The 13,349-nt window shown below is 40.0% G+C and overlaps 1 protein-coding gene across 2 annotated transcripts in view; it reads left to right on the forward strand.

Moving 5' to 3' along the window:
• scube1 (signal peptide, CUB domain, EGF-like 1) overlaps positions 1-13,349 on the forward strand; it is a 138,438-nt gene that overhangs the window by 110,876 nt on the left and 14,213 nt on the right. For both annotated transcript variants that reach the window (XM_030719984.1, XM_030719985.1), the window contains one exon: positions 8,306-8,428. In XM_030719984.1, the coding sequence (XP_030575844.1) occupies positions 8,306-8,428 (123 nt within the window). The remainder of the gene's footprint in view (positions 1-8,305; positions 8,429-13,349) is intronic.

Here is a 13,349-nt window from a genome sequence, read left to right on the forward strand (position 1 = left end):
TGCTCTGATAAAGCATGTGGAGATTACAGTATGAAACGTCCCTAAGTCTGGAATTAATTATGCTACACAAAGCACCAATGTGCATTGTAACAGGAGCAGGACGTGACACAGTACTGCAGTGAGAGTGCCACCAAGAGCCAAACCAATGAGATTAGAGCAGGCAATCATAGCGAAACAAAGACACGAAGTTACGCAGACAAGGAGACAGGAGATGATGGGAAAGAATGGGCCCTAAAAACATAGATGAACACAAGAGCCAAACTCCTAGACCAAAACAGAAATAAAACCTCAAAACCATAAAATTATTGAGTAGTTTGAGCTTCTGGATGTACCAAATACATCAGTCTGATCCCCAAAGTCTTTTCTCATGTACTGTATGTTAAAAAGTAATTAGTGCTTTTAACCAGGTCATGAAGCCCAAATTAAACTGATTAATTACTTGGTTACATATTCAATAAAAGGATCAAATCTGTCCATGGTAGTGGTCATTTCAGCCAGAAAAATAAAGGCTTCCTGTTTGAAATCAAGGGCACCATCTCAAAAATAACTATGAATGCGACCAAGATGCCAAGATGGAGATGAAGCACACTTGGTTAGTGTTGACCCTCCTCCTTGTCCTCTCACAACCTTTGTCTAAATTACTTCAGCCCCTGTTGTCATCAGATACTTTCCTACTCTTAAGTTCTCTCTCTCTCTCTCCTATTTCCTCTCTCGTCTACCTCCTTCCTCACTCTCCCTTCCTCCCTTTTTCTCCTTTACCCCCTCTGCCCTCCTCCTCTATTTCTCTGTTGTGTCTTCCTTGACTTATTCCCTGGTTTAAGGGCTTAGGTGTTAATCCCTCACAGTTTTCACCACTTAGAGCACCAATCAAAAAAGGCTTAGTCTGTGTAATCTATCAGACTATTGTATTCTTTCTCTCCTTTTTTACTTTTTTTCTCCCTTCCCCATCCTCTTCTTTTCTGTCTCTTTTCCTTTGGACTTGCTCGTCCATATGTGAGGAAATAGAAAGGTTTTCATCATCTTTAAATGATCCACTTGTTCTAAAATAGATAAAATGAGCAACAAAATATATTTTTTTTATGAAAAAGAGGCATGATTTGGCAGTTTGGGTTCATCTGCAACCACATTAAGCTGGATGAGAGGAGGAAATAAGCTTTGAGTTTGGAGGTGGTGAAGCCAGAAGCCAGCAGGTTTGTGGTTGGCAATAAACCTGGTGGCTCAGGGACGATTGCATTTTCCTTCTTTCTGGATCTGCAGCTGTGAATTGCTGCACCACACCTGACTCATGAGTCTGAGCTCAGGTATCTAGATCTTATTTCACTGGGATTCAGCAGACACTTTCTCCCAGAGCTACATAACTATTTGTTTGAGCATGGGATCACCACAAATGTTGTTTCCAACATCATAATACCTGCTTACATAGCATTTTATATTGATTGTTAAGGTCTTAAATCTGAACTGCTACAGTTTTAGAGTTGTCCTGGATGACTGGTGCATAAGACATTGTAACAATAGCTGCAAATGTGGTATAAAACAGGCTGAAGGAGGACAACAGAGAGGACTGCTCTCATCTCTCCATCCTTGGCAGGGACTCATTCATGTAATTCATTTTGTAAGACCCAAATGTGATTTTAATGATGCGTCTCTGAAACCCTGACATTCAATTTTCAATACTTTCCAAATTTTGCTTACTTTACATTTTTGTGAGAAATAAATCTGACCATCTTGCATTTTTCTTTTTTGATAATAATATAATCAGAATAATAAAAACTTGGTAATACTTACTGGAAAAAATACTGCAACCCCTCTATTACAATCTGAAATTATATGCTACTAATTGGTTTTGCCAAGTACCAGCTCCCAGCTTGGATTCAGGAGACAGACACCCTCTCTATTTTTAAGATTAGGCTTAAAACTTTCTTTTATGATCAAGCTTATAGTTAGGGCTGGATCAGGTGACCCTGAACCATCACTTAGTTATGCTGCTATAGGCCTAGACTGCTGGGGGGTTCCCATAATGCCAAGCCAAGCCAGCCAAGCCAGCCAAGCCAATTTTATTTATAAAGTACTTTAAAAACACCAAGCACTGACCAAAGTGCTGAACAAAGAAAACAAGACAACAGTACACAAGGGAAGTGCAGATTTAAAAATAATAATAATAAATAACAACACATAGGATAAAAGCAACAATAACATATATAGTTTATCATGAATCAAATAATCAAACAGTATAAAATTAAATAAAAATTAAATACACAACAACTAAAATCAGCATCTCAAACCTGGTCAAAAGCCAGGTGAAATAAGTGGGTCTTAAGAGAAGTTTTAAAAGTTGACAGCGAAGAGGCCTGTCTGATATGCAATGGCAGCGAGTTCCATAGTTTAGGGGCTGCCACCGCTCTGTCCTCTCTAAGCTTCCTCTTAGTCCTCGGCACATTCAAAAGCAGTTTATCAGCTGATCTGAGCGAGCGGGAAGAGGAGTGTAGGTGCAGTAACTCAGAGAGGTACGATGGGGCAAGACCATTTAGAGACTTAAAAACAAATAAAAGAATTTTAAAACCAGTGCAATGAAGATAAAAACAGGGGTAATGTGCTCCCTCTTACGTATTCCAGTCAAAAGCCGTGCGGCGGCAGAATGCAGTGTTTATTTTTATTCACCTTATTTACTCTGTTTAAACTTCACTTGACCCACAATACAAAGCGCCTTGAGGTGACTGCTTGTTGTGATTTGACGCTATATAAATAAAATTGAACAGAATCGAATTGAAATCCAAAAGTTAATAATTAACCAAAAAATAACCAATGACATACATGCAGTGAAGTGCTTGGGGTGGTTATATATACTGATCAAAAAAATTAAAGGAACACATGATTACCACAGTATAAAAAAAAGCTAGTTAAACTTCAGGGATGTTATTCTGTCTAGTTAGGAAACAAAACCACTTTGAATCAGTTTGTTGCAAGTGCCAGCAGATGCAGTGGAGCAACCCCAACCTCCTGGTGCTGGGTTGATGCCCTTCTATGGCCCTCTCCAGCTCTCCTCATGTAAGAGCCTATCTCCTGGTATCTCTTCCACACTCTTGAGACTGTGTTGGGAGACACAGCAAACCTTCTTGTGACAGCACAAATGGAAGTGCCATACTGAAGGAGCTAGACTACCTATGCAGCCTGAATTCACAATGACTTATGCTTCCTACCTGAGCAGATTGATACCTTTGAAGTCTAACTGACTTTGTGTTAAACTGTGATAGTGAAGTGTTCCCTTTATTTTTTGAGCAGTGTAAATAGTTGACAACTATCCACAACCAGTTGACCATCACCAGTGCTTTATTAAAAGGTTCATGTCTCAATGATTGAGTCTGTCTCTGTCTCCCAGCTGCTAGACTGGTTTTATTAGGTCCAGGTGAGCAGTGTGTCATGTGATGAAACAGGGGATGAATAAGCCTCTAAACCTGCAAAGACAGATCCACATTTCCTGCTAAAGCACTCTTAATAAATCAACATACAAGATGTGTGCCATTTCAGGTTAAATACAGTGATGAAATATTTTAAAATGTCACAGAAATAAAGGAACAAAAAAAAAAAAAAAAAACGAAAGCAAAAAATCCAGGAGCAAAAATAAATTCAGACAATGTGAAGGAATAAATACATGATAAATGAACTGACTTCATTCTGTGTGACACCAGAAGACTATTAACTGTTACATGATAACCTATCAATATAGAGCTTCCTGTTCAACACCTTGACATTTATTTCAAAGAAGATTCAATTCAATTCAATTCAATTCAATTTTATTTATATAGCGCCAAATCACAACAAACAGTCACCTCAAGGCGCTTTGTATTGTGGGTAAAGACCCTACAATAATACAGAGAAAACCCAACAGTCAAAACGACCCCCTATGAGCAGCACTTGGCGACAGTGGAAAGGAAAAACTCCCTTTTAACAGGAAGAAACCTCCAGCAGAACCAGGCTCAGGGAGGGGCAGTCATCTGCCGCGACCGGTTGGGCTGAGGGGAGAGAAAGACATGCTGTGGAAGAGAGCCAGAGATTAATATCAATTAATGATTAAATGCAGAGTGGAGTATAAACAAAGTAAATAAGGTGAATGAGAAGAAACAGTGCATTATGTGAACCCCCCAGCAGACTAGGCCTATAGCAGCATAACTAAGGGATGGTTCAGGGTCACCTGATCCAGCCCTAACTATAAACTTGATCAAAAAGGAAAGTTTTAAGCCTAATCTTAAAAATAGAGAGGGTGAGATGAGAACTGATGATGTTTTTTTCAGGTATGGTTGGACACACTTACCCAGTGTGTCCAAATGTTTGACTAGTCCTAAAGTACTATCAAAAATAAATGCTTAGTTTTGAATTTAATACCAGCAACATGTTTAAGAAAGCGGGACAAAGGGATGAGGAGTTATGCGATGCTTAGATGAGAAAATGTTTGCAACAGGTTATTGCACTGTGTCATGTAGCACTTTGTGGTAGGCAGGTATAGGTCACAGTGAAGAGAACATGCACATCTAAATAATAAAAGGGTGCAGGAACAAAAAAGACTGTAGGGAGATGAAAAAATATCCACACACCAGAAAGCTCCTAGGACAAAATTTAATACAAATAGGTCTTCAAAAACAGGTAATGTTTCAGGCCAGAGTGCCCTTCTTCAGACTTAATCATGAAATGCAAAACACATGTATATATACCCAGCCAGTACTAAAGCAGTCATGTACCTGATGTCCAAACAAGGAAAAAGGACAACAATCGTCATCTAAAACACACAATGATTCAATCAGGTAAGTAGTACAAAACAAGTATACATTAGGAATCAAACATTAGAAAATATATAATGACAATGCATAAATAGACTACCAATATAAAGAAATACAGACATTTGAACTACAAATCAGAGAAGGCAATGAATAAACAGGAGGTAGTATAGTAGATAGAAAAACATAAGAGACAGTCACATGGGCAAACAGGATAATATCAATAAATAGAATCTAATAAAATAGAAGTGGCAAGAGACTGGTAAAAAGGAGGCTCACAAGAATTAAAGAAAGGGTTTCAGATCAAAATCCTCATTCAGACCATGAGGCGCTAGTGTATTAAGAGTGTAAATCCAATACGCTTCTCTCTTTAATGAAAGAGAATTGACATTACCGCCACGCCGTGGTGGTTTGATGGCTTTAATAATGAAGGGAAGTGACGTTACACGCAGCTTGTGTAAAATGTATTGCAACAGAACTTTTAGTATAATGACTGCAGATGTTGGAACGATGCTCTGAAATTCTTATTTTCAAAGGTTTTGTAGTTTTTCCCACATAGGCCAAACCACACGGACATTTAAGTAAATAAATCACGTTGTTGGTTTGGCATGTGATGATTTTATTCTCATACGGTTTACCCGACCGAGGATGGTGAAAGATTTTAGTCTTATGGGTAAAATTGCATTGTGTGCAGTGTCCGCAACAAGGATTACCTGATGGAATATCATTAAGAAAATGACTGGGTTTGAGGATCAGAAGACAGGAGCTAACTAAAAAGTTTTTTCAAATTGGGGGGTCTTTTGTACACAATATGCAGTGGTGCATGAAAACATTTTAGAGAAGGATCTGAACTAATAATGTGCCAATGTTTTTTTTTGTTTTTTTTTTAATAGTTTGTAGGGCCCTGGAAAAACGAGAAAAAAGAGACTTTTTGGATTTAGTATTGTGTAAACACTCCAATTGTGAAATGCCTGAAAAGCGTCCTGTGCTTGTGCAATCTATTCTGGTTTGTATTGTCTAGCCATAAAATGTAGTTCTAAATCATCTGATTGCAATCGAAAATCCTCACTGGAGCTGCAGATACATCGGATTCGATTAAACAGGTATAGGACCACAACACAGGACTCTGGAGACAGGACCACAACACAGGACTCTGGAGACAGGACTTAAACTAAAAAATGCTTTATTGTTGGTAACACATGGAATAAACAAATACAGAGCAGGCCAGGATCTACATGCAGTGGAAACTCAGACTAAGGTGGAGTGTACAGAACCAAGAGGAAACACACAGCAAAGCCAACAATGACACAACAAAGAACTGAGGAAAACAGACAATACAGTAGATAATGAGAGGAAGATGGAAATAGTGGAGAACAGATGAACTGAATAACACTAACAAGACAAGGGGAAGCAAAAATGAATACAAAGCACTTGATGCAAAGGGTTGCCAAATTAAAACAGGAAGTAGCAAACACAGATACCAGGACTAAGACATGAGAACTTGATACAGGCACAGAAGATAAACAACACGGAGACTAGACACACTAAATGCAGCGGCACAAAGGACTAACCACAGAGATGAGACCAGGACTGAACAGGGAGACAAAGGGGAATAATAATCTTAACAACCAAACCAGCAGGGGAACGAAGGACACAAACAGGACAGACTAAGACCAAGAATCAAAAACTAAGGCCAGCACAAGACAAAAACAAAAAGTGGCAGCACAAGGCCAGGAAAAGCAGTCCAAAGCAGAATACTGGGGATGAAGCTGAAGAGAGGCAAAACAGTTCGGCCGCGTGGCCAGCGGCGGTGGCTAAACAGTTCTGGAGGGCCACGACAGTGGTGGAGTCTCTCTAGATGCAGGGAACTTGGGACCCTCAAGCTCAGGTTCAGGCTTGGGATACTCAGAAGACTCGGGATGTCCTGGTGGTTCTGAACAGTTGGACGATCTGGATGGCTCAAACAACTCGGAGGACTCTGGTGACTTGGATGACTCAGATGATAGGGATTCTGAAGACTCGGAATGTGTAGGTTGCCCTGATGACTCTAAAGACTCCGATGACTTCGAAGGATCTATAGATTCAGATGACTCTGATGAGGGTGATTGTGGTGATTCAGATGACTCAGTAGACTGATGATGTGCATGGGACTGGAGCCGATTAGCTGGCTCTGGCTTCACAGCATGTACAGGCTGGGGTGGCACTGGGCACGCAGCTGTCTCCTCCTCCGATTGGAGCTGCTTTGTGGGGCTCGTGGCTAATTCCTGAGGCTAAAGCTGGAGCCTGGCTGTCCTCACCTGAGGAACAGGCATGGGTGCAGGGACCTGAGCCACAGCCACCTCATGTAGTGAAGGAGGACATGCAGAAGGTTAATGTGGCAAAAGGATACAAGAGATAGGATGAGATGGAGGCAGATGATCTGCTGTGGTGAACCCTATAATGGTAAAAATCACAAAATTCTTTGCAGCTGAGGAATGTCAGCCGTATTCCTCGCCCTTCACAGACCATTCCCCAGCATTAGTTCTGAAAGATTCTCTGACTGGCTGCCCATTAATTTAATTAGTTGTGATGTTCCGCCAAGTCCATTTTTTAAAATTTAGCATTACACATCTTTTCATTTATTTGTTACCTTTAATATTTTGCTGGCATCACATTCAAAAATGAACATTTGTTTCTCAAAAAATATAATTCATCACTCCAAAGCACCTGCTGCTGTTTTCCTGTGCTCTAATTCTTACTTCTGTTAATTAATTCTGTTAGGCAGCTTTTTTTCACCATGTTGACGGAATGTTGTGGGTATTTTGTTTGTTTGTTTGTTTGTTTTTGCTGTAAGTCGTCCATAAAGTCCCCTTCTAACAAGAGTAATTCAGATTGTACCACTATGATCCCACTGGTTTCTGCAGGGTCTAGGTTGATGGTGCTGCTAAAAATCTTACAGTTTCAAATGGAAGTCAGCTCGATGTGTTTTTTTTTGTTTGTTTTGTTTTGCCTGCCAGCTGACCACCATGTTTCCAGTCTCAATTGTTTCTTTGTGCTTCTGCAGAAGAGGTTGGATACCACATCTGGAAACACCTGTCAGCTGTGAAATGTCTGCCTGGGCAACCAGTGTCTTGCTACTGTATTCATTCTTGCCATGTGTATGATTAGATAAAACTGGCTCTCTCTTCCTGGTTGCCTTTTGTTATGTTCTACTTAAGAAAAAATGTGTAGAGAAGGACATTTTCTACTGACAAATGCAGAATATATGAAATAACTAGCAAATCAAATGTTTTTGATAAAAAATCTAGACTTTTGTGCATCACTGTACTGGACAAGATAATATTGGTTTCAGTCATTTTCCAAAAATGTCTGCCAACACAATGACAATGACATCTATGAGTGCAGTAACTGAAGCTTCTTTTCATTTCCAAAGATGCATTTGAAATGAGAATCACATGGACTCAAGTGAACATATGAATCACAGGTTGGGGTCTAACACAAAGTTTTGCTTTTACTGATAACCGCCTTTCTCTCCTCGTTTTATTTTCCCTGCCCAGACATCGATGAATGCCAGGAGAACAACGGAGGGTGTGATCACTTCTGCCGAAACACAGTGGGCTCCTTTGAGTGCAGCTGCCAAAAAGGCCACAAACTGCTCACTGATGAAAGGACATGCCAAGGTCAGTGGCTCACAACTGCCAGTGATGCAATGGGATTTTTGTGTGCCACCAGCTGTGACATACAAGAACTGTGTGAGGTTGCACTAGCAAACCAAACAGCCACGAAGTGAAAATCAGCACTGATTCTGGCTCATTTCTGGATTATTATTTCCAGTTTAAATAAAATAAAAAAATATTCTCTATTATTAGTGTATTAATATTAGTAGTGGTTTACACATTTGCTAAATGAGTGACAGAGCCCCAGTTTGATCCTGAGAGGAGACACAAATCCCTTTGAGTTGTATCAGAAAGCACATCTGGCTTAAAAAATTCTATCAAATCTAACATGCAGCACTACCTGCTGTGGTGACCCTTGTTAATGAGGGAGCAGCTGAACATAACTTCTGCTACTACTTCTTCTATTGCACTTTTAAGGTTAAAAGCCTTTTGCTTAAGCAGTTACTCTAGTGACAGCAATGCTACTTTGCAGTATTCTATATAAAGAGCTTGAATAAGATGATAAAATCACTTTGATCTCTTGTCAAGTGCGAGTATAGCTCCTGGCCACTGTGTAGTAAAACTATATTCACTTCTTTTCAAGTTTGTTCTTTGGAGTCTTCATGCTAAGTTAGCCTAACATGCTAGTGGACCTTTTGGTGGTCTTGTTTGAACCTGTGGAAAGTTACATACAAATACTTCCACTACATTTGAAGCTCTTAATGTGTGTTTTGCTTTGTATGAATGAATATATTTATTGCAACAGTGTAGCTGCTTCCTCAGTTGGGTGTGTAGTGAACAGGCACAACCCTCCTTGTGATCAGCACTTATGTTTATATGACCAAAGGCAGATTCCTGGTTACAAGTCACAGCAAGTGAGACGGGAGTGCAGACAAGCAGAAAATGATTTTTTTTTTAACAACAAAACCCTGAGGTGCTTCTGTCCTCAGCCCAAAATCACCAGGCTGGAAAAACTGTGCACATGAGCTTTGGATTAACTGCATTGCATTCGGAGTGCTTAATAGTGTGGTGTTGAGTATTGTTAGCCACATCACAGCACCACTGGATACTTCTGACACACCTATGCCACTGTATCTCGCCTGCGAATAGTTGCCAGATTTTGCTATCACTGACATAGACTGTGTTCAGCATCAACATATCCTTAAAATGAAATATACTGTTTAATTTGTCAACTCTTTCTGTGCCTGTGAATTATTCCAGAGAAAATAGCTCCTGGTTACACACTATACGCCAGTGTTAGAGCATTTTCCAGAAGTGGCTGAGAAACCTAAGCAGAAAGATTAGTTCTTTGCCGTAGCTGCATAAGTAGTTTCCACACATTATTCTTTATATTCTTATTGTTTACAAAAGCAGAATGTTGCCAGTGCTTCAATAAACATCACAAAATAGCTATTAAAGCACCTCAGTCTCACCAAGGGTGTGTCTCATAGAAAAATTATCAAACACTAGACATCAGAGCTGTTTTATATACGTACTTTATATATGTTTATCCTACACTAAATCACTGTATGCAGCGGTAATCCTGGTTACATTCAATTAATAAGACATCACTAGGCCAATAACAGAAGTACTAGGAGCGGCAGGAGGCCAGGGTGTAAACATTAATAATGAAAAGCAACATCACAGCAAACGTTGCACAAAAATGTTCAAATGAATCTGAGCAATCTCATCAAACTCATAAATTGGCTTCCCTGGAACCGTGAACTCTCCAATCTTTAATGGATGCTTTGGACTGGGTTCATCCACATGGAGAAAAACATCTGTCCCATAAACAGGTCACATAATCCATACATGCACACACACGCACACAAGTGCTGACGCTATACTTCTATCAACATTAGCTGACCAACTTTTTCTTACTCACCGCTGAGCAGGGTTAAGTTCTGAACTATAACCCATAAAGCAGAGTCTTAGGTAACACAGCAATTTGCTGAACACATGGCATTGTACAGACATGAACTCACACCAAGGCCAGCAGCAGGGGTCACTGGGAGCTCTCCTGATTGGTTAGGTTATATCAGAACATGTCACCTGATTTGTCCATCCCCTTTCTCAGCCAAAAAGACGTTTAAGTTATTTACTTACATCACAAAACATCAGACATTGCTGTTTCCTATCCGGGGCTGCACAGCTCCTGTGTTCCCAGCTCACTTTATGTAAACCCTGTTTGTGGGCTAGCTCTAAACAGACAAGCTATTCCTAAGGCCTGACATGGACATTTGCCTGGAGTATTTACCGAGCCAACATCCAGGCCTTAAAACTTCCTCCGCATGACAAACTCCATTATAACATGCTGTATTTTTAGCCCCCTGTAAAGCCCCACAGAACTGAAATAAATGAGGTGAGCCTGAAAAGCTGCCCTCCATTCCTGGTAGGTTAATAATATTTGGTGCTGGACAAGTACACAAAAACACATGCACAGGCAGTCATGCACACTCACACACACACACACACACATATTCACACAAACACTGATGTAACAGTGAATGTGAGCTGTCTTAGCCTCATTCCTGCAAATTTTTTCCAGCTTGGTTTATTAGAATGAGCTCTTGTCCTAGTTTAGTGTGGGATACTTGTATTTGTTTTTGTTTATGCTAATGTCCGCTGTAATTAAGATGGCTTCTTTAGTTCTTGCTGAGAACCTATGTTTTTGCCATAAATGACTCTTTTAGACTGTGGATAAGCTTTTCATTCCACTGAATTTTAATTCCATGCAGCAGAGCAAAACTTCAGCAAATTATACTGAGATTGTATTTGATTTGGATTTGAATGATTACAGTCATTTTTTTATTGGATGACCTTCTGCCACTGTATGAATTTCATCTTGTGTTCTAAAGAGACTGGTAACATTCAACAGGATAAATATTGTCTGATACCAATGTGAAGATATGACTAGGAACCCAAAAACAGTATGCACAGTCTCACATGTAGGAACTTATCAATCACAAAGTAGCCACACCCTAAACTATACTCTACTTTACAGACCATTCACTCTAAATGGGACCATTCACAAAGAAAGAACACTATAGCATCCTCAACTGCACCAAAGAGTAAAACAATTAAATGTGGATTATTAAACATTAGACCTCTCTAAAAGAAACCTGGTTACAGCAGATTGAACATGTTAGTTTTAATGAATCATCACCCCTGAGTCTGAACTGTCAGAATGCTTGAAGCACCAGTTGAGGAGGAGAAGTAGCAGCAATCTTCCACTCCAGCTTATTAATTAACCAAAGACCCAGACAGTTATAATTCATTTGAAAGTCTGAATCTTAGTGTTATACACCCTAACCGATGAATACTTAACAGTATTCCCTGAAAACCCTCTCTTATCTGATCATTTCTTAACATCTCTCTTCCTGGACAAAAATAGGACCATTGGCTTCCTCAAAGAGTGCGCTTATGCATATGCACAGCTGAGTCTGTAGGCTGTTTGGTTTCTCCAGTGCAGCGGTCCGAGCACTCCTGACTGCACTGCACAGCATACACTGTGTTGCTTAGCTTGTGTTTAGGGGTTTTGTCCTTGGGATGAAACAGTTTTTGTCTTGGAGTGTGTCTAGGCCTGAAGTATACTGGGACGTCATGCTTGGAGAAAATTCTCCCGAGTTTCTCTGATAAGCTGCTACATAGAGGATGACAATGTTGTTCCGTTCCCTTTCTCCCTAGTTGTTGTCTGACCTTCTTTGTGGTGCTTCTTCTCTGCTGAAAGCCTGGTTGGGATAACCACATGTATTAGGAGCTTTTTTTTCTTTCCGTTCTGCCTTAGAGGGAAAGTTTTCTGCTCGGTATTGCAAACATCTTCGAGAAAATTAAAGAAGTCCAGTCACTTTTTTTTCAAGCTCCAGAGACTTACCTAGTAATGACTTCATGAATTTCTTCACTATAGTTAAGACTAGAATGGGAGTCAGCACCTTCAGCTGTCAGGCCCCTCTTCTGTGGAACCAGCTCCCAGCTTGGATTCAGGAGACAGACACCCTCTCTATTTTTAAGATTAGGCTTAAAACTTTCCTTTATGATAAAGCTTATAGTTAGGGCTGGATCAGATGACCCTGAACCACCTTTTAGTTATGCTGCAATAGGCCTAGGCTGCTGGTGGTGTGTGTGTGTGTGTGTGTGTGGTGATGTCACATGATGCAGTGAGTATTTTTTCTTCACTCATCTCTTTTCACTCTCTCTGGGTTTATACACCACCCCACATTTAATCATTAGTTATTATTAATCTCTGTCTCTCTTCCACAGCATGTCTTTTGTCCTGTCTCCCTCCCCTCAGCCCCAACCGGTCACAGCAGATGACTGAACTGAACTGAATTTAGTTGAATTGAATAATTTACAAAATGAACATCAAGTTGTATTCAGTAAAACTTGAAACTAACAACAGAGACCACCAACTCGTTAGGGAAGTGCTTATTGAAGTCACATATTCAGTGGTCAGTACGGTCGTCTTCTTATTGTTATTTGCAGCTGGATTACTTTTCACATCCTGTGGACTCACCATCACCTGCCATCAGAAAGAAGCTTTTTCATTGGTTTCACTGGAGGTTACATACATAGTCTCTAGTGAGTATAAAATTGAAAGAGCAGACAGAGTTATTTTGAGTATTTAGTCCATTGTTCAGATCAATGTCCAAAAATAAAGGATACCACGTTACATTTTCCCATAATTAAAATTATTCTCTCAGAGCTCCTGCAGCACCACTGAAGACATACATTGTGTTTTTCTAGTAAGGTTAAAGTAGAGTGATGTCAGGTGGAAGGACCATGTGGGCCAACTTTGTATATTTTGACAGGCCCAGGTAAGGTGCATTAGCTGAAGACCCTCCCATGTAAGCCATTTGTCTGATCGCTGGATGCTGGCTCCAAGAAAGCATGCCAAAATTAATGGGAAAACCAAGTGAATGAAAGATAACAGAAAATTAAATTCTAT

This window comes from Archocentrus centrarchus, chromosome 23 (assembly GCF_007364275.1).
Source record: "Archocentrus centrarchus isolate MPI-CPG fArcCen1 chromosome 23, fArcCen1, whole genome shotgun sequence".
NCBI classification, from domain to species: Eukaryota; Metazoa; Chordata; class Actinopteri; order Cichliformes; family Cichlidae; genus Archocentrus; species Archocentrus centrarchus.